The sequence below is a fragment of the Cupressus sempervirens genome, chromosome 3 (assembly GCF_028749045.1).
Source record: "Cupressus sempervirens isolate cs-2001-9-10 chromosome 3, ASM2874904v1, whole genome shotgun sequence".
In the NCBI taxonomy this organism is placed as follows: Eukaryota; Viridiplantae; Streptophyta; class Pinopsida; order Cupressales; family Cupressaceae; genus Cupressus; species Cupressus sempervirens.
The window spans coordinates 283352478-283374139 of NC_143120.1; the positions used below are offsets into that span (position 1 = coordinate 283352478).

At 36.6% G+C, this 21662-nt stretch overlaps 1 protein-coding gene across 4 annotated transcripts in view; it reads left to right on the forward strand.

Annotated features, from left to right (window-relative positions):
- The first annotated feature begins 2326 nt into the window (after positions 1-2326).
- Positions 2327-21662, forward strand: part of LOC149566050 (uncharacterized) — a 93216-nt gene continuing 73880 nt past the window's right edge. For all 4 annotated transcript variants that reach the window (XM_089819486.1, XM_089819488.1, XM_089819487.1 and 1 more), the window contains exons 1-2: positions 2327-2488; positions 12137-12168. In XM_089819486.1, the coding sequence (XP_089675612.1) occupies positions 2442-2488; positions 12137-12168 (79 nt within the window). In that variant the 5' untranslated portion in view covers positions 2327-2441. The remainder of the gene's footprint in view (positions 2489-12136; positions 12169-21662) is intronic.

Genomic DNA, 21662 nt, shown 5'->3' on the forward strand with positions numbered 1-21662 from the left:
TTCAAACTCAAGACCTCCCACATGAGAGAGACAAAACTTACCGTTGTGTTGTAGGCTCTTGCCTAGATTTTATTGACTTTTTATCCTCTCAATAATAATTTAATTAAATTATACAAATCTTGACTTCATTGTTAAAAACACTCCTCTAAATTAGTGACATGACACCCAAAATTTTCATCTATTTTTTGTTTTAATTACTATCATTGGTTATAAATATCACAAAAATATAATGGTCCAAGAAAATATTTTCATATGGTATTTTGTAGGCAGGAAACTATAACATTCAATGCACTTTTACTTTTTAATTTGTTTGTCAAATTAGAAGACTTTATTATTCAATTATTTTTTGAGCTATAAAGTTTTTATATTTATTGTATTTAAAATAATTGGAAACAATATATTTATTGACAATTTGAGTGGTTGTTTTGTGTTACAGTAGGAATGCAACTTTTTCATTTATTTGTTTGTCCAATCAAAACAATTTATTATTCAATTACTTTTTGCAATTGTAAAGTTTTCGTCTATATTATATTTGAAAGAACGAATAATTCATAAAAATATATTTACCTTTATTTGTTTGTCCAATCAAAATAATTTATTATTCAATTTTTTTTGCAACTATTCATAAAAATATATTTATTGACAAATTGACTTGTTATTTTGTACGACTTTTAATTATTTATACACAAAATGCAACATATTATGTTCAAAACTTTATTTATTTTATTATTGCATAAAATTCATATTATTTTCTTCTATCGCCACCAAATGCTTTACGTCCTTGTTGGTCCTTGCCTTATATAAGGCAGGAAACTAATGTTTTCTTTTAACCCCCCTGTCTAATTAGTTTTTTCCACCGTGCACCATTTGAAAAAAGTTTTAAGACTATTTATTTTTTAATTCATTTATCAGAACTTGAAAAACTTTTTCCAATTGGTGGAAGCCTATTTTCCTGGGCTTAATTTCTATTTTTTGAATTGGAAAATATAGAAAAATACAAGAGCTAAGTACAGAGTTAATGTTTTTGTCAGATTTTATTCAATATCTTCAACTGCGTTTCAACTACGTGTCCTTATCTGCCGTTTGAAAAATCAATTTGTTTTGAAACATTCTAAACTATAAATTACCTGTTATTTAAACAAGGACAAGCCTATACAGTTAAAAAGAAATCCATTATTATAGGCAAACTTTAAGGACATGATAAAACCATTAAATTTAATGGCATGGTTTGGATAAGTTATATGCATTTATATTTAAATTTTAGGTTCCTTTCATTTATTATTGCTTTTTTTCAATATATTTTATTTGATATAGATTCAAATTTTATTTTTATTTCCATATTAGAATTAATTCATAAATGTTATTCTTCAAGTTGATATAAAATTAGCACTATTTAAAAAAAATCAAAATGTCACTTCATATATTACTACATAATATAGTTTAAAAAATATTATGTCAAGTTGTTACTTAATTTCAATTTATAATACATCTTTATTATTCTTTTTGATGTATTAATTTCATATTTAAAAGTAAGAATTAAAATTTAAATGAATAATTGTTTAAAAGACTCAATCTTTACTAACTTATTTTAAAAATTCTAATTTTCAAGGTTAATATTTCAATGTATCTTAAATTTTTATTAATATATTAATAAAATCCTTTCCAAATATCATTATTAATGAACACACGAATTTATAATTTAAAATACAAAAATTCAAAATTAATAAATTTAAGAATATCATGAATCATGTGCTCTCTCAATCTCAATTATCAAAGCTTTCAAATTTTATTTCGTTCTCCAATCTCTACTTCGTGGATTATCACTTTTAATTAAAAACTAGTATACAAACTATTTTTTTGAACCAATTATACCTGAAATATCTAAACATAATCATTTTACAATTTATTTTTTCTTTATATTTCTAATTATTTTCTTTATGACTTCAATTCCACTTTAACTTCATCCTATATGTCTTATATTTAAGTGAAATGAAAATGCATTAAAAAGGGATAAAATATCATAGGACCTTTTATTCTACCAAACTTATATATCTATTTTTAAAAGATACACAAAATTTAAACTACTTCACATTTTCCCAAACAATTATTCACACTCACAACCTCAATTATGAATCCAAAAGACGGGGACTCCAGCTCCCAAAGAACTCTTGTTAATTATAAGAATTCTTTTAAATTGATATATTTATGTCTAACACAATTATAAATTCGCAAAAAAATTCAATAGATTTAAATAGGTTTATCATAAATAGAAAACGTTTAGGAAGTCTGTTTTGTATATTTCTCCTTCTTACCATTGTATATTTTTACGTCGGATTAATTTTTCGCGTCCCCGGGGGCCAGGCGGGTCTCCCATCGATATCATTGTTATAATTTGAATTTTTTCTCCCGAACCCTTGGAGGCTCAGAAAATCGGAGAAGAGATGCTAGAAAACGCAGGAGATTCCTCGAAGAGACAGCCTTCAACCAGGTATTAAGCTCTTTTGCATTATTTCAATCAATTTTTCTGATTGCGCAATTCTTTGCAAATGTTAAACTCGAACTCTTTGTGTTTTTTCCAGTTTTGGAGGATTGCGTTTCCCTGCATCTTTCAATATATGAATTTGCATAATTTAGTTGGTTAAAGTTATTACGAAAAATTCTCTCCTGGATAATTTCACAGAATTTCTACATTCTTTATCGAATTTTCTGGAGTTGATTAAGTTCTACGTGTTTTTAATGTATACGTACAGATGTACACCTATATACCTGTATAGATATACGTCTGCGTGCAGTGTTGGTAGACAGATTTGTCTTTAAAAAAGAGATATAAAAAATGACTCGAAATGTCCCAATGGAAGAACAAAAGTCACGAACAGTTGGATGAGTTATCATTAGATTGATAACTATCCTCTGAATTGTGAGGTACAACTCCCTTCTAGATGATATTCTGTGAATCAGATACAAATTATGTCTTTAACCTCAAGACATGAAGGCGATTAACGTTTATTCATCAACATGAAATAAATGTGATAATCAAGTTTATAAATGGAATAATGAGAGAAAGCCCAACAGACGGCCACAAGACCACCTATTGAGTCTTTTGCATTGGAAACGAAAAGAAACAATTAAATTGTTCAGCAACACAAAGGATAAGTAAACCTACAGATTGAAACATCTTTTTAATGAGAAATACAAGACAATGACTAACATCCAAAAGAGACCGCTATATGATTTATCTCAATCAGAGAAATCAGTATCTGGACCAATAGATCTTATATGTCTTAACCCTTTATTTCAGATAAAAAATGAAATGACCACAGGTTCAAATCATCCCTGCTATTACAATCAAATTTGCAGAAAAATAAATAATCTCCTCATTCTCTATGCTACAATCAGCACACGGAAAATATTCTCCCCCTCCCCGTGGCCACAAGACTGACAAAAGAAGAAGAACCCTATCTGTGTTGAGAGTTTCACAATAAATACTGTTTCCCTGTTGCATTTTGGTTCTTGTAACTGTTTCATGGAAATCCTTTTGATTATTCCCTCTTTAGTAAGTTGTGACCTTCTGAATATTACATCATATGTTGACAGCTGGATAAGCACTCTACAACCACGACATTTTACACTTGGCTGCACAATCCTGTTCTATTTGGGCCGGAGGATTTTATAAGTTGGAATGAAATTATTGTACATTTCTTCAATCCCACTTCCAGTATAGTCTAGTTTCATAAATGTTGCTAATTGCTTTCACTTAATAGACTTGAGCTTTGGTGGGACTCTGCATTGAGGCATCTCACCAGACAATTGTACAAAGTGGTGGATTCTTCGAGATTGATAAGGCATACGAGGCTCGAGTGGGATTTCATGAACAAAAGCGAGTGACAAAAACATTGAGGTTACATTCCAAACTACTCAAAAAGTTCTCTCTGCTTTGAATTGCTTTCAGCGAGCATTCACAATAAATCTGAGCTCCAACTAAATTCCTTTCCTTTGCATCAACAATAATTCTAAAGAAATCTACTTGTGGTGGCTTTGAGTGTGAGATCTTCCATTTGAAATGCCTTAGGACTCAAGCATGCTCTGCATCTGTATTGGCGCCAGCATCCATTAAATCTTTGCTTCACCGTCCTTCATTTCTTTTCACAAATAAATGGTGACAACGACACACCTCTTTTACAAGTCAAGCTTACGGTTTTACAGGGGTGCTCGAGACTAGGCTAATTGGGTTCAGTTTGGTATTATTCCCCTACGTAACTAACAATATTGTCAACATCGTTTTCATTATGACAACATTTTATATGGGGCATCCATATGTTGATGTTGTAATATGTATATTGTTGTGATAGCTGACCAATATGTCGATGCTCAAGTTTATCCATCTAATTGTGTCGGCATTCTGTCAAATGATTTCCATACCTCTTGAGTGGGCTTCTAAACATATAGAATAGGCAGACACTCTGTCGAACACTTCATTGTTATTCTCCATACTTTGCTGAGATCAGAGGTTCGATCTTGACATTTGCCGTGAGTTCATGGATTATGTTCCTAGAAAACCTCCCTCATTGTCCATGATATTCCTTCGGGTGGCATATCAGGCCTGCGCCCTTTATTGTTTGCTCATAAGGTATATCGGGCATCAATAGTTTATCATCGCCGTCGATGCAATTAACTGTTCAATGGATTCGATATCACAGTTGAACATATGCAATGGACACTGCCGTAGGACTTGGTCTTTGTTTAATTTGTGATCCGCCTTCAATAGAGATTAATATAGGCTATATACAGGTCCATTCCTCTCGAACATTTACGTTCAGTCAAACCTATCAAATATATTGCTTTGCTCCTACGATCTTTGCTCTGTTTTTCATGGCTGGATTTAAGTTGGGATCAAGGCATATTCAAATGTTGTGACTGAGTAGACTTCATAACCGCAAAACATCTCTTCCATTTACCGTGATTTTGGAATAATGGTCTGCAGGTTGAAACTTCAAATTGCGAATGTGAACCTATTTCTCTTCATGGCACTCTCTTCCTTTTGACTCCATGTTGAGGGTGAAATAGTGATCGTAGAGGATCACCTGATTCGAGGAATTAAGAGATGATCACAGGGCCCGTGAGTTTGAGGACTGGCTTTGCCTTTAAATTCTTGATAACGTATATTAATAATTGGTCCTTTTCTCGGCTTGAGCCTCTTAATTCTAATTCCCTATTAAATCGTTCACTTAGATGTTTGTGCATTATGCATTCAAAGATTCTACCTTTATATCAACACTTGATGAACCTTGTGTGGGTGTTGATTAGGATCGGGAATGACCAATTTCGGTTGGGTATCTTGCATTGTCCATCAAAACCTACTATAGTGTACAGAGAGATTATATCTTTTGGTGCGACCATGATCTTCTTCAATTCAGTCCTCCTTATGTTTGTTGAGCTCGGGCTTGCTTTGGCCTGTCACTCACATCAATATTTCTTACTCTCGGTTCCAAGGAGATTAGGGTCTTATTAGTGCAAATGGCATTTTTTATTCATATCACCAACCATCTTGTGACACCATCACATTTTAAAGACCATTGCATGTAAATGTTGCCTCTAGGTCTATCACCAGTGCGGTCATGATCAAATAGGGGATTGTGGATATGTACTAGAGACACACAAGATGCTCCTTCTAATATATCAATAGATGTCCCGATGGCTTCATTACACCAGACTCAAGCTTTGCCAACTTAGAAGAGCTATTTTAGATCTTTGATTTGCAGACTTGCATTTGCTGTCCTGATCTCATTCATAGATACTGATCGTTGTTTGCATGTAAGTGGCACTTATCCTATCTACCATACATCATTGAATGCACCATGTATTCGAATCAATGCATTTAACATACCACCTTGAAACTTGGGGCTATTTGGAGCTCATAGTCTAATTGGACAATTAGGCTCAGCATCATTGCAGGGAAGCCTGCTGTTCCTCAATTGATATGGCCTTACCATACTTGGGATTGTGTCTTTGAACCTGAATGAACTCTTGGAACTTTCTGCATCTGTCTGGATCATTAAGAGCCCACACTTTTGAGCCAACAAATCTGTATTTTAGAACTTCGAGCTTTGAATGTTGATTCTGAATTTGGATCTGCACTTTTAAACCTGTGCACTTTGAATTGAACCTCGAACGAGGTTCAAGTTCAATATCTCTTGCCAATGCTGCCTTTTCATAACACATAAGTAAGTTTCACCAAAACATTATTAACAAAATGGTATAAAGACTGAGAAAATTGGGCAGATCCTTTCAGTGAGCATGGTTTTGAAATTTTAAAACTTGGGTGCTGAAAGTATGCTGACATGCAGCATGGTTTTCGTGCCTCAAACGATTGTTTTAGAGAATTTGGAGTATAAAACTGATTGTATGTAATAGACCCTATTATCATTATTAGATGACTGCTCGGTAGGCACTACCTCAAGGGGATGTCCAAGCATAAGCTACAAACCTTACCAATTTATCTCATAAATGAGCCCTTGCATGCCAGTTGCAACTTTCTTTTAACCTTTTGTATGCGAATGTGGACTTTGAGAGTAAGTTGATTGGCAAGGTTTGGTCTACTTCCAAGCTTAGTCATCAGGTTGAAACCTAGGGTTATAAGATCTAAACAATGTATAATATAATAAGCTAATTGATAAAAACGAATCCTTGTGGAAATGAGGTTGTTATACTCCAAATTGGCATCTGCTTGAGAGTGACATTACAAAATGAGATCTATCCACCTTTACTCATCATGTGTATATGTGTGAATGTACAGGCTTTTGCTTAAGATCTTAGTGTAGTTTCAATGCCAAATTGATACAAGAACACAGTGCATTCCTTAAATTAGATGATTAGTTTTGTTTCCATTGGTTGAGGAAAGACTAGTACAGGAGAACCTTTACAAGAGTGAATAGCATTTCATCAGTAATGAAGCTTAATGAGCTTGTGCACATGGTTGTTAATGACTTGGGATGATCTGGAGTTTTCCGGGGAAGAAGAACAAAAGTGGCAGGAGGTTTTGGACTTTGAGATCTGCTGAAGTCACTGCTTGTTACAGGTGGACAAACTTGCATGTTTGCCCCTACATTTGAGAACATGTTCAACAACATAATGCTCAGCTCTAGCATTTTTCAACTTAGCAGTGGTGTGCAAGCATTTTCATTAAGTTTCTTGCAATGTTTAAATTCAAAGCCTTTCAACACTTCTTAAGCTGCGCTCTTGAGAGATTGATATAATAAGAGGGGGGTGTAAGAGGCAATGTTATAATTCTTTCTCTTTTGATTGATGACTGCGTGCAGAGGGCCCACTCTATTTAATATAATCGAAAGATAGAAAATTAAGTAGAATTTCAACAATCAAATTATCAAACCCAAGAGCAAGGGATCAGAGAAAAAGCAAGGTAACAAATTCTTACATAGATTTGCCTTGCTGAAGAGATAGGGAGAAACAACCAAAACGAGATTGTAAAGAGATTATTGCTTTGAGGCCATTAAAAATACTTCAGTTTTATATTTGCTATTAGCAAACTCAAAAGTCCTCATAAAAGTTTAGCTGCTATGTAATTTGAACCTTTTAGGTATGGTCATGTCCAATTAGGATTCAAGAGCCCATTAAGCTTTGGCTAGAGGTCAATTCACCTCCTTGAGAAAGAAGAGCATCCCTAGTCCATTGGGAGCCTAATCCAATTCAATCCCTAGGTTCTACCAAAGATTTCCTACATTAGATAGTTTGCTCCTTTTTTTTGATAGAGGCAAAGATAATCGCTGGAGTTAGAAGGGGGAAGTCAATTCCTGTAGGTGCAATCTTCCCCTCCTTTAGCTGAACATCCTCAAGATTAAGCTCCATTTTTTTATTGTTGATGATGCTCTTTATTTTAGCTTGTTTCTTATTATTGCCTTTCTCCTTGGTTTAGCCAAATTTTTGACTTAGGGCCAACCCTTCTTAATATTCCATATTTTGCTTTAGTTTTGCTCCATCGTTTTGGAGATTGTTAAGATATCTTTGGTCAATAAATAATCTTCAAATGCCCATAGTGTTGATGCCAGAGATTGCTGGTGGAAGGACTTTTGGTCGCCATGACATGCTCCTAAGTATCATCATTATCAATAAGTCTGTAAAGACCATGATCCTCATTACCCACAACAATTGCAGTGTGAGTCTACAATCAACAAATTACATTTGTGGGAACTAAATACCGCATTTGTGGAGAGTCTTATAATTTGTCTGATAGGAGGAAGGTTGAATTCCATTCTTGGAATGTAAATAAATTGAGGAAAGTCAAATTCCTCCCTCCAAATTGAATTTACACATCGCCCTTTCTAACAATAATATACTCTGCTTTGAAAATAACTGAATCAGTGAATGGTGTGTAGTTAGTGAACCAATCTTGACGATGAGTAAAGTGTTGAGAAGCACTCGAGTCGATGTGCCAAGCAGATGATTTGATGCAATTTACTAGGCATTTGGCCATAGAGGCATAGATGGCAAACTCCTTTGGCTTAATGTCTTCAGTGTGCTGTACTACATTCCCCTTTTGTTGAGACCCTCCTTGCGTATTCTGTCTAGAAGCCAAGCGTTGCCAATTGTCTTTCTTCATATGACCCTACTTCAAATGGTGTGTAGTTAGTGAACCAATCTCAACGAGTGGAAATGACCTTGGCCTTTTTGGCTGACACAACTCACTGTTCCCTTTGTCTTAAGTAGAGGGGTTTGCTGTAAAGGCCTGTTTTATGGACGACAAACTAGTATCTCCATCGATCCTGCTCTAGAAACTTGGTGCCAAGATCTGGAAATTTCAAGTCAACATTAGTTGAGGTAATGTTGTGTGTCTTAACAAAGTGCTTATTAGACATGGGGAGACTTTTCAGAGTGATTACTACCATGTCTTCTTCCTCCATTGTTGTACCAATTGGCTTGACCTGATCACAAATGTCCTTGATTTTTTGAGTTGCTCCTGCAGGGACATCCTCGCATCCATCATGATTGAGAAAATCAAATTTTTTTAGAAAATCAGATGTTTCATGTAGGGCCTTCAAATATTCCCATATTTCAGTAGCTGTCTTGCTTGAGGTTACCTGAGGTAGCTGATTACCAGGGACCAACAGTTTAACGAGCATTGCACCTTCTTGATTCTACTCTTCATATCTCTCCTGATCTGGAACCACCATGGTAGGATGAGTAGACTTGCTCAGAACAATTTGTTCAAGGCACTGATACTCAAAGATAGTCATCATTCGCGTCTTCGAGGTGTTGTAGTGACAGCCATTAAACTTTTGACTACCTTCCAACATTATGTTGGTCAAAGAAGTCATCTTTTACACTTTTGGAGTCATGAAAAATGGGGTAAAATTGAGTAGGCTTAACTTTGATTTGCATGAAACTTGAAGTACATATCCCAATGAAAACAAGCTCAAAATGCAGACACAAAGTTCAAGGCAAAATCGACAAAGAAGGAAATTAATTTACAAATGATTCAAAAACCCTGGCTGTTGTTAATAACAAATATGCTGAGAACAGCCACAAAAGTTTGCAAGCTGCCACAAAAGGCCTGGAAACCGAGCTGTATGCCAGAAACACTTCGAAAAGCATGCCATATCCAAACAGAAAAAAAAACTGTGAAATGTTTGCAGGCAATCATGAAGCCATAGCTCGAGCTTCAAACAAAAATTCACGGGCTGAGAAAGATTGGAAACCCCTGGTCGTAAAGAAAACCAGTGAGCTTGCAGAAAAACCAAGGCAAGAATGTGTCATTACAGGTAAAGAACTTTTAAAAACGTGGGTTGCAAACACATAACAGAGACAGAGAGTGTAGGTCTTGAGATGGGAAAAATGCAACAACGTGAAAATGCAGAAGACACTCCACCAAAAAAGAAAGATGCATGGGTGAGAAACAACCAAGAATGGCGTCACATGTCAAAGCCATAATTTTTGAAAAAATGGTTCTATCCTGTTTGTGTACGCAAACCAACAACCTCCAATTGTGGGTGGAGAAATCTCAGAGTCACACAGGTCAAACCGATGCCTAAAAAAAGCACATGATGACAAAAGCTTGATTTAATTTGCATGATTAAACTCAGAGAAAACTCTTTGATCGAACCCTTAAAACCGGAGAATGATGCCAAAGATGCGAAGAATCTAATGTTACAAAAGTAAATTACAGAAACCCATGAAAATTTTGAGCTCAAGCTTCAAACAAAAATTCACGGGCTGAGAAAGATTGGAAACCCTGGATCGTAAAGAAAACCAGTGAGCTTGCAGAAAAAACAAGGCAAGAATGTGTCATTACAGGTAGAGAACTTTTAAAAACGTGGGTTGCAAACACATAACAGATACAGAGAATGTAGGTCTTGAGATGGGAAAAATGCAACAATGTGAAAATGCAGAAGACACTCCACCAAAAAAGAAAGGTGCATGGGTGAGAAATGACCAAGAATGGCATCACACGTCAAAGCCATAATTTTTGAAAAAATGGTTATATCCTGTTTGTGTACGCAAACCAACAACCTCCAAAATTGTGGGTGGAGAAATCTCAGAGTCACACAGGTCAAACCGATGCCTAAAAAAAGCACATGACGACAAAAGCTTGATTTAATTTGCATGATTAAACTCAGAGAAAACTCTTTGATCGAACCCTCAAAACCGGAGAATGGTGCCAAAGATCTGAAGAATCTAATCTTATAAAAGTAAATTACAGAAACCCATGACAATTTTGCCCAAGATTAGATTACCGCTCTGATACCATGTTACAATGGTCATTGCTCGATTTTATTGAAATAATGAAATGTACTTATATAGGCAATTACATTGTGGATGTTTCCTAAAGAAACAGTTGAACACTAAGGCTCAATTAGAAACAAATCTAATATACCTAAAAATGCATTATTGAAAATTAAATTTAACATATTCAAATATTATTCTAATAGACTAACTCCCCATTACAATAGGAATACTGGAGGAGGTGTGTGACAATTTGTGTATTGAAATAAAAAATGGTATGAAAGTGCAATTTATAGGCTGAATGAGCTCTTTTTAGAGAAGAAAAAATTGATATATCTCAGCTAGAATTTTTTCCAGATCAAATGGATAAGTTGACATTTGACATGTTTCCACGATAACCTCAAACTGCAATGTTGAGGCAGAATCAGCTCTTGTGATAGAGGATATTATCAATCAACATATCCAGGTATATTTGCTGCAAATTAATTTTGGTTAATTGGACAACTTTGATTTTTGGCAAATTATCCTTGTTTAGCTTAAGGCTGCAACAACTTGCAGCACAGTACACAGAAGTGTCTATTATTGCTCTGGTTGGAGTGCCTCAGAATTTTCGGATGTTTTGGAAGTATTTGCTTTTTCTTGTTTTTAATTAAATAAAATAAAAATGGTATAAGTTTAAACATTAAATGGATCACAGTATTCTAACTTTAGGGTAGTATTTCAGTTGATTCTGAAGCAATTGGATGACATCTAAAACATATATGTCAAGGCTAAAGTGGAGGCCAAAAACAGGTAACACTTAGTTCGATTTGAAGAATATCCACTGCAGAGCATGATCTTGTCCTATCATGGACTTTGGAGAGTACAGAAAGTCCTCCACAAAACTGCAAAATTTTCAACCCAGGTTTCCAGAAATCTCTTTCTATCTGAAGCTGCCAAAAAATGACTTGCCTTACAGTGGGTCTAATTCCATGCAGAAATTTTCAGTATAATCAGTTCATTCACCAACCCACACAAGCTCACACAAAGTCACAGATTTCAAATGGTACAAATTTGTACAGAGAAAAATTTCTTAAATAGAATTAGATTTTAAGCATTAGAATCCATCTCTTGCATGTGCATTACCAAGAAGTCCATGTTGTAATATAGAGAGTATGTGAACCTAAGTTTAGGCATTTTTGTGAATAATACAGTTTAACATATGTGTATCTTCAGCTCATATTTATAAATAGCAATGAAAAATCACTTCTGCATGGTTTGGTCTTTTATATCTTGTGCTATTTAATTGTTTTTTTAACTTACCTTGTTGATAAGCCTAATGCATGGAGCTCTTTGTTTTTGGTCAGTTATGGACCAATTTTCAAGTGAATGCTTGGTAATAGGATGTTGTTGTGATTTGTAGGAATCGTGTGATCAAACAGCGACATCCTCGAGGTATTTTAGTAGTCATTTCTAGCTTTTTCAAAACTTATTATGCTAATTACTCATTTTCCATAAAGATTGATAGTGTGGAAGGAGATGTTAGTTTAATGGTCTTTACTTTATAAAATGGGGTTACGTGGGTCTTTTGCTCTTCCTTGGAAACAAAAATTATTAAGTTACATAGATTATGACTGTAAGGTTGACAAGCAACCAACAACTACAAAGAATGAAATGCCAGAACCAACAGACTACAGCTACAAATTAGAACAAGCTAGTGGCTACAGCGAACCAGTCAGTCACGAAGGTATCACTGACAAACATTCAAGATATAGGTGAATTTGGGCCATAAGCAGCCAATCAAAAGAGTAGTCAATGACTCAATACATTTTACAATCATTAGAACAAAGTTCAAGCAACTAGAGCAACCAGACTGCCAGGAACGATTTTTGTATAAAAGGAAAGGAAAAGTCCTTTTACAGTCCACGATACCAGCCATATGTTTTTGGGTCTACATGTGGTGCAATATATTAGGAGAGCTAGAGTAGGATTAACATCAAAGTCAAGATGGTAAGTGCGTGGGCTGCAAATGCACACAGGTAGTAGGGGCATTTGGGAAGCCAAAGCTTTAATCGCCCTTACGAATTTGACCATTTCTCCCATCCACTTATTGTCTTGCATTGGGTTTTGAGCCCTAAGAGCATCGGGCTCTTCTAGAACCATGTCCCTAGATACATTGCCATCCTCATTTGTAATCAGCAAGATGTGGAAAGGAAGTCAAGCACCATTGTGCTCTTCAACATCAAACAAAATGCCTAGAGAAAATTGTCTAAGCATTGACAACCTCTATGAACACCATTCTTTTGAAGCCTAAAAATGTGTAGAAGCCTTATAGGAATAGGAATGAAGACATTGAAGGCCTCTTTGAGCTTGTGGGTAGTGATAATCCAATCACTATGGTTTGCACTCACAGGGAATTGTTAGTTTCTTAAAACAGTAGATCGACAATCCTACAGCATTTCTTACTTTTAGCACTAGGGATTGTTGAGGATTAAAGCCTTAAAGGCTAACAATTGAGAGTTGGTATTCTCGTTTGCACTTTGGGTTTGTCTTAGATCTGGAAGGTTATTCCCAGAGGTATCTGTGATATGTTTGTATGTCAAACAAATGTAACATGATAACAACAATTAGCAGCGATGCTCACAGACAGTTGACTAAAGTATTACGACCCCATCAAAAAATCCGAGCTAGGGTATTGTCTCAAATCTGATTTGGATTTAAGATTTCTGACATGATTTGCTTCATTTCATTGCAAAATGACAACATGCAAACTAAGCATTCAAAGGAAACGATATAGATTTTCAAGGAAATAAGTGATTACAAAGACAAATTGTATTGAAATTGATTCTGAATCCTGATATAAAATGTGCATGGCTGTTACATCGAATATACTGCTGTTACAATGCTAGAACATGCATAAAATTTGCATGCAATATACCCACATGATTCCTCTACAATATCATCAATCCCCTGTGAGATATCATCTCCAAATCACAGCCATGAATGTGATAGCCACCCACAAAACTGGACAATGTAATACACCCGTGAATGCTGAAGCAAATCCACCAAGGGGGCTGATCTCGGTTATTGTCCAAATCACCAAACCATCTAGGGTTTTTCTGGACCTTCAAGAAAAGTTTCATGCTCACAGAGAAAAGACTTAAAATAAAAATAGCAATCTCTAGAATGTCTTCACAATGCCCTCTTTCCTCCTTTTGTAATATAGCCTTTTTGACTTTTTCCTATTTAGAGAGAGATACGTTATTTCATTTCCCTCCAAAATGCAGTTTTATGTTATAATTTAAAGTTGACATTATGATAAAGCAACTTAATTAATTGAGTGACTTTTAATAATACTTATTTTATGGAAGTCACTTCTAATTAAATTAATGAAAATAAAGTCTTTTTTTTAATATTTAATTAATTTGGACAAAAATAATTAATTTAATTAATTTATTTTACCAACATTTGGGGACATTACACCCCATTAGATGATTTCATTTAGTATTTTATACACACTGGCAAGGTGCAGACATCCATATTTTAATTCTCTGATGATTTAGCTGTTCAAATTGCTAGAGACTTGTTCCATAATTTGTAACACTGAATAATGAGTAGCATACTTATCCTACACTAAACTTATCTACTCCTACAACTAACTTGGGTGGAGGCTGTTTTGTGATGATGAGTATTTAATAATTCACCAATGTTGACCAGTGCCCACTCCATTGGGCAATAGACTCGTGAAAAGCAAGGAGGGAAAGAGATGCTATCAGGTAAAACATTAATAGAATTAGATTTCAATTACATGCAAATCAAAGATTGCATTCAATGTGATGGACATACTTAATAATTCGTTTTAAATTACAATAACCCATATGCAAAAGAGGGAAGACCATTACAAATCGTTTGTAGTGTATTAGAAACTGTCACATTTAGTCTAATCCTTATACAATTGCACCAACAAATATTGTAAGATTGCTAGAGACTTGTTCCATAATTTGTAACACTGAATAATGAGTAGCATACTTATCCTACACTAAACTTATCTACTCCTACAACTAACTTGGGTGGAGGCTGTTTTGTGATGATGAGTATTTAATAATTCACCAATGTGGACCAGTGCCCACTCCATTGGGCAATAGACCCGTGAAAAGCAAGGAGGGAAAGAGATGCTATTAGGTAAAACATTAATAGAATTAGATTTCAATTACATGCAAATCAAAGATTGCATTCAATGTGATGGATATACTTAATAATTTGTTTTAAATTACAATAACCCATATGCAAAAGAGGGTAGACCATTACAAATCGTTTGTAGTGTATTAGAAACTGTCACATTTAGTCTAATCCTTATACAATTGCACCAACAAATATTGTAAGAGAAAATGCACAATTGTGACTATACATTCCATTGAGTCATTGCAAATTGCCACAAAAACATACCAGTATAAGGAGATGTGTTGTTACAGACCCTTGCTACCCTTTACCTGATGCATTCTTTCATTTGCTGCCTGAAAGTCAGCTCCAGGTACTAGTAGGCTAGAAATTGGCTTAGAAAACGACCATTTGGATATAGAATAAATCTTTACTTATAATTCTCATGTAGTTGAAGTCCATGACCAGTGACAAGGTGTGTGGAAATTTGCATTGTATTTGAAAATCCTTGATGTGGTATGTTGTAGAGGACATGTAAGGCTACACCTAATGGGCATTTTCTTATCCTTGAATCATGCCTGTAACTGTGGCATAGGATGTTTGGTGTATTGACAAGATATGGTTGGAGACCCTTAGATTTGTGATTTGCCCTTTGCATTGATCAAAAATTGGTTATGGAGTGCTAGAGAAGTTGGATGAGTGTGCCTAGCCATGGTGATGGAAATGACCTAGGCATCAAATAGACATTCTTGTCTTTACACTCGGTGCGACTGGAGAGACATGTTGTACACATCCCACCAATAGGAGTATGGTATGTGTTGGGTTGACTAACATGCGACACAATGATATCATAAGATTTCTTCACAAGCCATGAAACTATGCCAATATACATGGTAGTATTTCACCTTCAATTTCTATTGAACAGTGAATTTGGGTCCCAATGCCAAAACCATGATGCAGAGGGCCTCTGCAATACAATAAAATTATACCATTTGTCTGCCATTGTATATAAAACTGCCAAAGCGGAAACCACATTAACACTTTCTTCACACAACAGAGAGATCCACCATGCATTGCCAAGAGTGAAAGTGGGGCCTGTTGGAGCTCTAAACTTTTGCAAAATCTAGAGTTCCTTATAAACAGAAAACCTTAAAGATGGCTTTCTAAATTCCATGGTAAATGAATAAGTTCTCCATGAAATTATACTTTGTTAGTGTAGTTTTTTATTTTTCCTATTTTGCTAGGTTTTTCCTACACTTTTTAATAATCTCGCTTAGGTTAATAAAGCATGTCTTATGAGGTAAATGGTTGTGAGGTGTCACCTTCCTACATGTGAGCATCCATTAGCTATCTTGGGAAGATACTTTGCTATCTTTAGTTCGATAGATGGTTGCTCCTCATTGGTTGGTGTTGCCACCTCCTCCCTCTTCCTAGCCTATATAAGCATGCTACCTGGCTTGTATTTGCATCTCTTGTTTTTGCATCTTCGTAATGCTATTTTGCTTCTAGCATTTGCATTACTCTCTTGGAGACTAACTCTGTGTTGCTATTTTGATTTTGTATCATTTGCATTCATAGTTTGGATATTTACTCTTTGCACTAGTTTTCTGGGTTGTTAATCTTTTCAGATTCTAACATGGTATCAGAGCTTTTCTATGTGCAAGAGTAGATTTTAGTTTCTTTATTTGAGAGATTCGGGGGGGGCTAATAAATTTTATTGTAGTTTTTTGAAAAACGAAGTATGCTCTTCTCTTGCATCTTTGGATGATCTTGAGAATCAGAAAAGTTTTGACAAAAACGATTTTTCTCTGGGGTTTCAATCTCAAATCTGACAACCAACTTGCATATTTAGAGTTTTCAATCAATATTGCAGGTTCCAGCATGCCATTAATGGACTTAGGAAGCTGATCTAGCATTTGCATGTCATATTTTGTTTGTTGGGGTCGTTTCTTGATTTTTGGAGCCGTTTTTTACTGTTAAAGGCGTCTGATTTACACTACAGCAACATCTTCTGTACATCAGCAAGGAAAACGCTTTTTGAGTTTTGTTCGCAGCTCCGAAAAACCATCTGGGTATCTTTTAGATTTTGCATGCAAGATGTATATTTTGCAGAATCGAGCATGAAAGGCTACAACCATACCCCTCTCCGTTGGCAGTCGCAAATTTGAATGCAGTTTTCAAATGTCTCGTTCTTGCTCATACGGACTCCGATTTTGATGATTCTTGTTATGAACTTGGCTATTTTTTTGTGCTCTATCCACTAGTAGAGTTGTTTTTTGATTTTCATGCATGAACTCTTCAGAAATTGCAGATTCTCAGCCGTGACTGTGCACAGTTTTCGTTTTGAAAACTTCGGAGGATCATAACTTTCTCATATGACCTCGTATCTAGGCGATTCTTTTTTTGAAAGTGCATGATTTTTCAAGTAGATCGCAATGGTGCTATTTGTTTCTTTGATTATTGTGCCCAAGTTTCACTTTTAGCATATGCTCTTCATGAGGTTTTGTAATGCATTGAAATCAAGACCACTAAGTATTTCTTTCTAATGGTAGTTGTAAACGCACTAAAATAAAGTGCTAAATCATATTTCTTTGGGGGGGGTTCTTTGATTGAGTAAAAAGGGGGGGGCATTGTCGTGGCTGGGTTCTCTTCTTTTTAGCATTTCTTTGCATTTCTTCATCATGGATCAAACAAATATGCCCATCCTAACTGCATACAATTACTTTGAGTGGAAATCACACATGATAATTCACTTAAGGAAAGCTGGATTAAATAGGATAACTATGGGACTTGAAACTGAACCTGCTAAAGATGAAGACAAGCCTAAGTGGTTTAACAAATCTGATGAAGCATATGGAACATTGTGTTTGTCTGTTTCTCCTGACTTGCTATTTCACATTGAGTCTTTGGATACACCAAATGAAGTATGGACAAAGCTAGAAACATTATTTGGCACACAAGATTCAATGAGGGGTCATATATTGGAAAATGAATTAATTATTTTGAGTCTAGGCAATTTCAACACAATTCAAGATTTCTTCACCAAATTGAAATCACTAAGGCTGCAGTTAAAACAATGTGGAATTGAAAAGAAAGATGAACAATTGATTCTCAGTATTCTCTCTAAGCTAAGTTTAGAATATTCTGTGTTTGTCTCTACCTTCTATGCTACTAAGGGTGCACTTGGTACTCAATTTACCATGCCATCTCTAGATGATTTTGCTGTCAATCTCACTCGAGAACAGGACAAGCTAATCCAGATGGGCACTCTTAAGTCCTTTAAGTCACATGCCTTAGCAACCAACCAAGGCAGAAAAGAACAAAAAGGACAAAGTAGTAACAACAATAGTAAGGATGAGAAACAAAATAATAATGAGGAAAAGAAGGATCAGATACCAATTGCGTCAAAAGCAACTATTGATACCTCATCCTCTAAGGGCGATAAGCCTAAGAAAGAAAAGGTTAAATGTGCCTATTGTAAAAGACCCGGTCATGATGAACATAAATGTTTGAAGAAACAAATTGATCACTTGACATACATTCTTGAGAAGAATAATATTAGTGTTCCTGAGTCTATCAAACAAAGTTCTAATGAAGAGTCTAACAAGGCAAAAGAAAACAACAAGGGGAAAAGAAAGGGCAAAGCTCTTGTTGCAGTTGCTTCCTCACCATCCACTTGGGTTCTTGATTCGGGTGCTTCGCACCACATGGCTTTATCTAAGGAAGAACTTGCATCCTTGGAACCATGTACTATGCCTTCTATTTTGATGGGTGATGACACTCCTATTGAGGTGTGTGGGAGAGGGTCTGTTGATGTGGGGGATGGCACATTCCATGATGTTCTTTGTGTACCCTCATTATCAACTAATCTCCTATCAATATACCAAATCACTCACACAGGTTTAGGCAAGCGGGTTGAGTTCACTCCTGATTCAGTGGAGATACGTGAGTTGCATAGTGATTCTGTAGTTGCAGTTGGGAGAGCAGATCATCAGTCACGGCTCTATCTGTTTTCTCACTTTGTTCCTGATCCTCCTTCATCTGTTTTGCTCACTCACTCTAATGATGTGAGTAAATTATGGCATGAGCGGTTTGGCCATCTTAACTTCCGCTATTTGCATCAGCTCAACCAGCAGAGTATGGTCACAGGGTTGCCTTCGGTTCAATTCTTAGGAGGTGTTTGCCAAGGTTGCATTCTTGGTAAGCATCCTTAAGAAAAGTTTGACAAAAGTAAGGCATGGAGAGCTTCACAGATACTAGAGTTAGTTCACAGTGATTTGGCTAGTCCATTTCAACATCCTTCTTTCAGCAGGGCCCGATATGTCCTCACATTCATTGATGACCTTTCTCGATATACATGGGTGTACTTTCTCAAACAGAAGTCAGAAGTATTTGATCATTTTCAAGACTTCAAAATTTTTGTAGAAAAGCAATCTGGGAAAGCCATCAAGGTTTTGCGCACAGACACTGGTGGTGAGTATGTCAACCATCGGTTTGAAAGATTTTGCACTTCAGAGGGGATTGATTTACAGCATTCAGTTCCATAGAATCCTCAGCAAAATGGTGTTGCAGAACGGAAGAATAGATCCTTGAAGGAAATGGCAAACTGTATGATTCACTCTAGATCTCTTGCACCGCAGTATTAGGTAGAAGCCATTAACTGTGCTTGTTATATCCAGAATCGTGTTCCTCATCGAGCCTTGAAGGGAGTTACTCCTTTTGAAGCTTGGAGTGATCGGAAACCATCAGTTAAGCACTTTCGAGTTTTTGGCTCCCTTGCATGGGCCCACATTCCTACAGAGAAACGTAAGGCCTTGGATCCGCAAAGCAGACCTTGCATATTTGTAGGTTATCTTGATGGTGTGAAGGGTTATCGGTTGCTCCACCCTACTACACATGAGTTATTCATTGAGAGGAGTGTTCAGTTTGAGGAGGGATCTTCAAGTTCACTTTCTATCACTTCTCCAACTCCTTCTACCTTGATATTAGAGTCACTTGGAATACATGACAGATCTTCTGATGAGTCAGATTCACCTAAACAATCTTCTACCTCTACTTCTGATGCAGAAAGTGATTCAGAGAACTCACCTCCTTCCTCTCCTAGTCATCATTCAGAGGTTAATGATTCCCCTCCAGATTCTCCATCTTTTTGCTCACTTTGGGCTAGACAGACCTTGCAGTCTGCAGGTGATTGGGTTGGGGATCCATCAGACACTAGGCGAACTCGTTCACAATTCCAGGATGCTCCACATGTCTTCATTGCTACTGCTTCAGATCCACAGTCCTTTCATGAGGCTTCTGGTATTTTTGAGTGGGATACAGCTATGCAGGAAGAGTATAGTTCCTTGATGAGGAACCACACTTGGGATCGTGTCCCTCTTCCTAAAGGAAGAAAACTTGTTCGATGTAAGTGGATCTATCGGACAAAATTTGCAGCAGATGGGTCAGTTGACAAACACAAGGCTCGCTTGGTCGCCAAAGGATTCTCCCAGGTTCCTGGGATTGACTACTCTGAGACTTTTGCGCCAGTTGCCCGAATGAATTCCATTCGAATTGTTCTTGCCATTGCTGCAACTAATCGTTGGGAAGTACATCAGATGGATGTGAAGAGTGCTTTTCTTCATGGTGACCTTCATGAGGAGATCTACATGGAGCAGCCACAGGGCTTCCTTCAGGATTCTTCACTTGTGTCATCTTCGAAAGTCTCTCTATGGCCTCAAACAGGCTCCTCGGGCCTGGTATGCCAAGATGGACTCCTTCCTTCTATCAATTGGGTTCACTCGGTGCCATTCTGATCCTAATGTCTACATTTTGCAACAGGGTGATTCACTTCTATTTTTGGTTTTGTATGTTGATGACTTGCTGATCACAGGAAGTTTTTCACCCACCATTAAGGCTGTCAAAGTGGCCCTTCAGGACAGTTTTTTGATGATTGACTTGGGCTTGTTGCATTACTTTCTCGGGATTGAGATCCTTCAGTCTCCTTCTGGGATCACCATCACACAATCCAAGTATGCTCTAGATTTACTCTCGAGGTTTCATATGGCTGACTGTAAGCCTGCTCCGACTCCCTTCCTTTCTGGAGTCAAACTTGAGGCTCAATTTTCTTCTCCACTTGTTGATGGCACTTTGTACCGCCAACTTGTTGGGAGTCTCATTTATCTGACTCATACGAGACCTGACATCTCCTATGCTGTAGGCATGGTCTCTCGATTCATGCAGGAGCCCCATGAGTTACACTGGAAAGCAGCCAAGCGGATCCTTCACTACATTCAGGGTTCTCATAGTTGTGGGATTCACTACGCAACAGGTATTGAGCTTGATTTGGTGGGCTACATAGATTCAGATTGGGCAAGTGATTCTGAGGATCGCAAGTCTACTTTAGGGTATAGCTTCTCACTTGGGTCAGGTCCTATTTGTTGGTCGAGCAAAAAGCAGTCTGCTATTGCTCTGTCTTCTACTGAGGCTGAGTATCGGGGGGCTGTAAATGCCGCCACTGAGGCCATTTGGATTCAACATCTTCTCACTGAGTTTGGTATCCAGATTAGACGGTGATCAGTCATATTTTGTGACAACCAGAGTGCCATTCAGAGCTCACGGAATCCAGTTCATCATCAGCGGACCAAACACATAGAGGTCCACATGCACTACATCTGGGAGCTCATCCATGGTCATGTCATTGACCTTCGCTATTGTCTGACTTCCGAGCAAGTTGCTGATATCTTCACCGAACCCTTCACTGAGAGCAAGTTCCTTCATTTGCGAGCTTTGCGGGGGGTGCGGGATGCTTC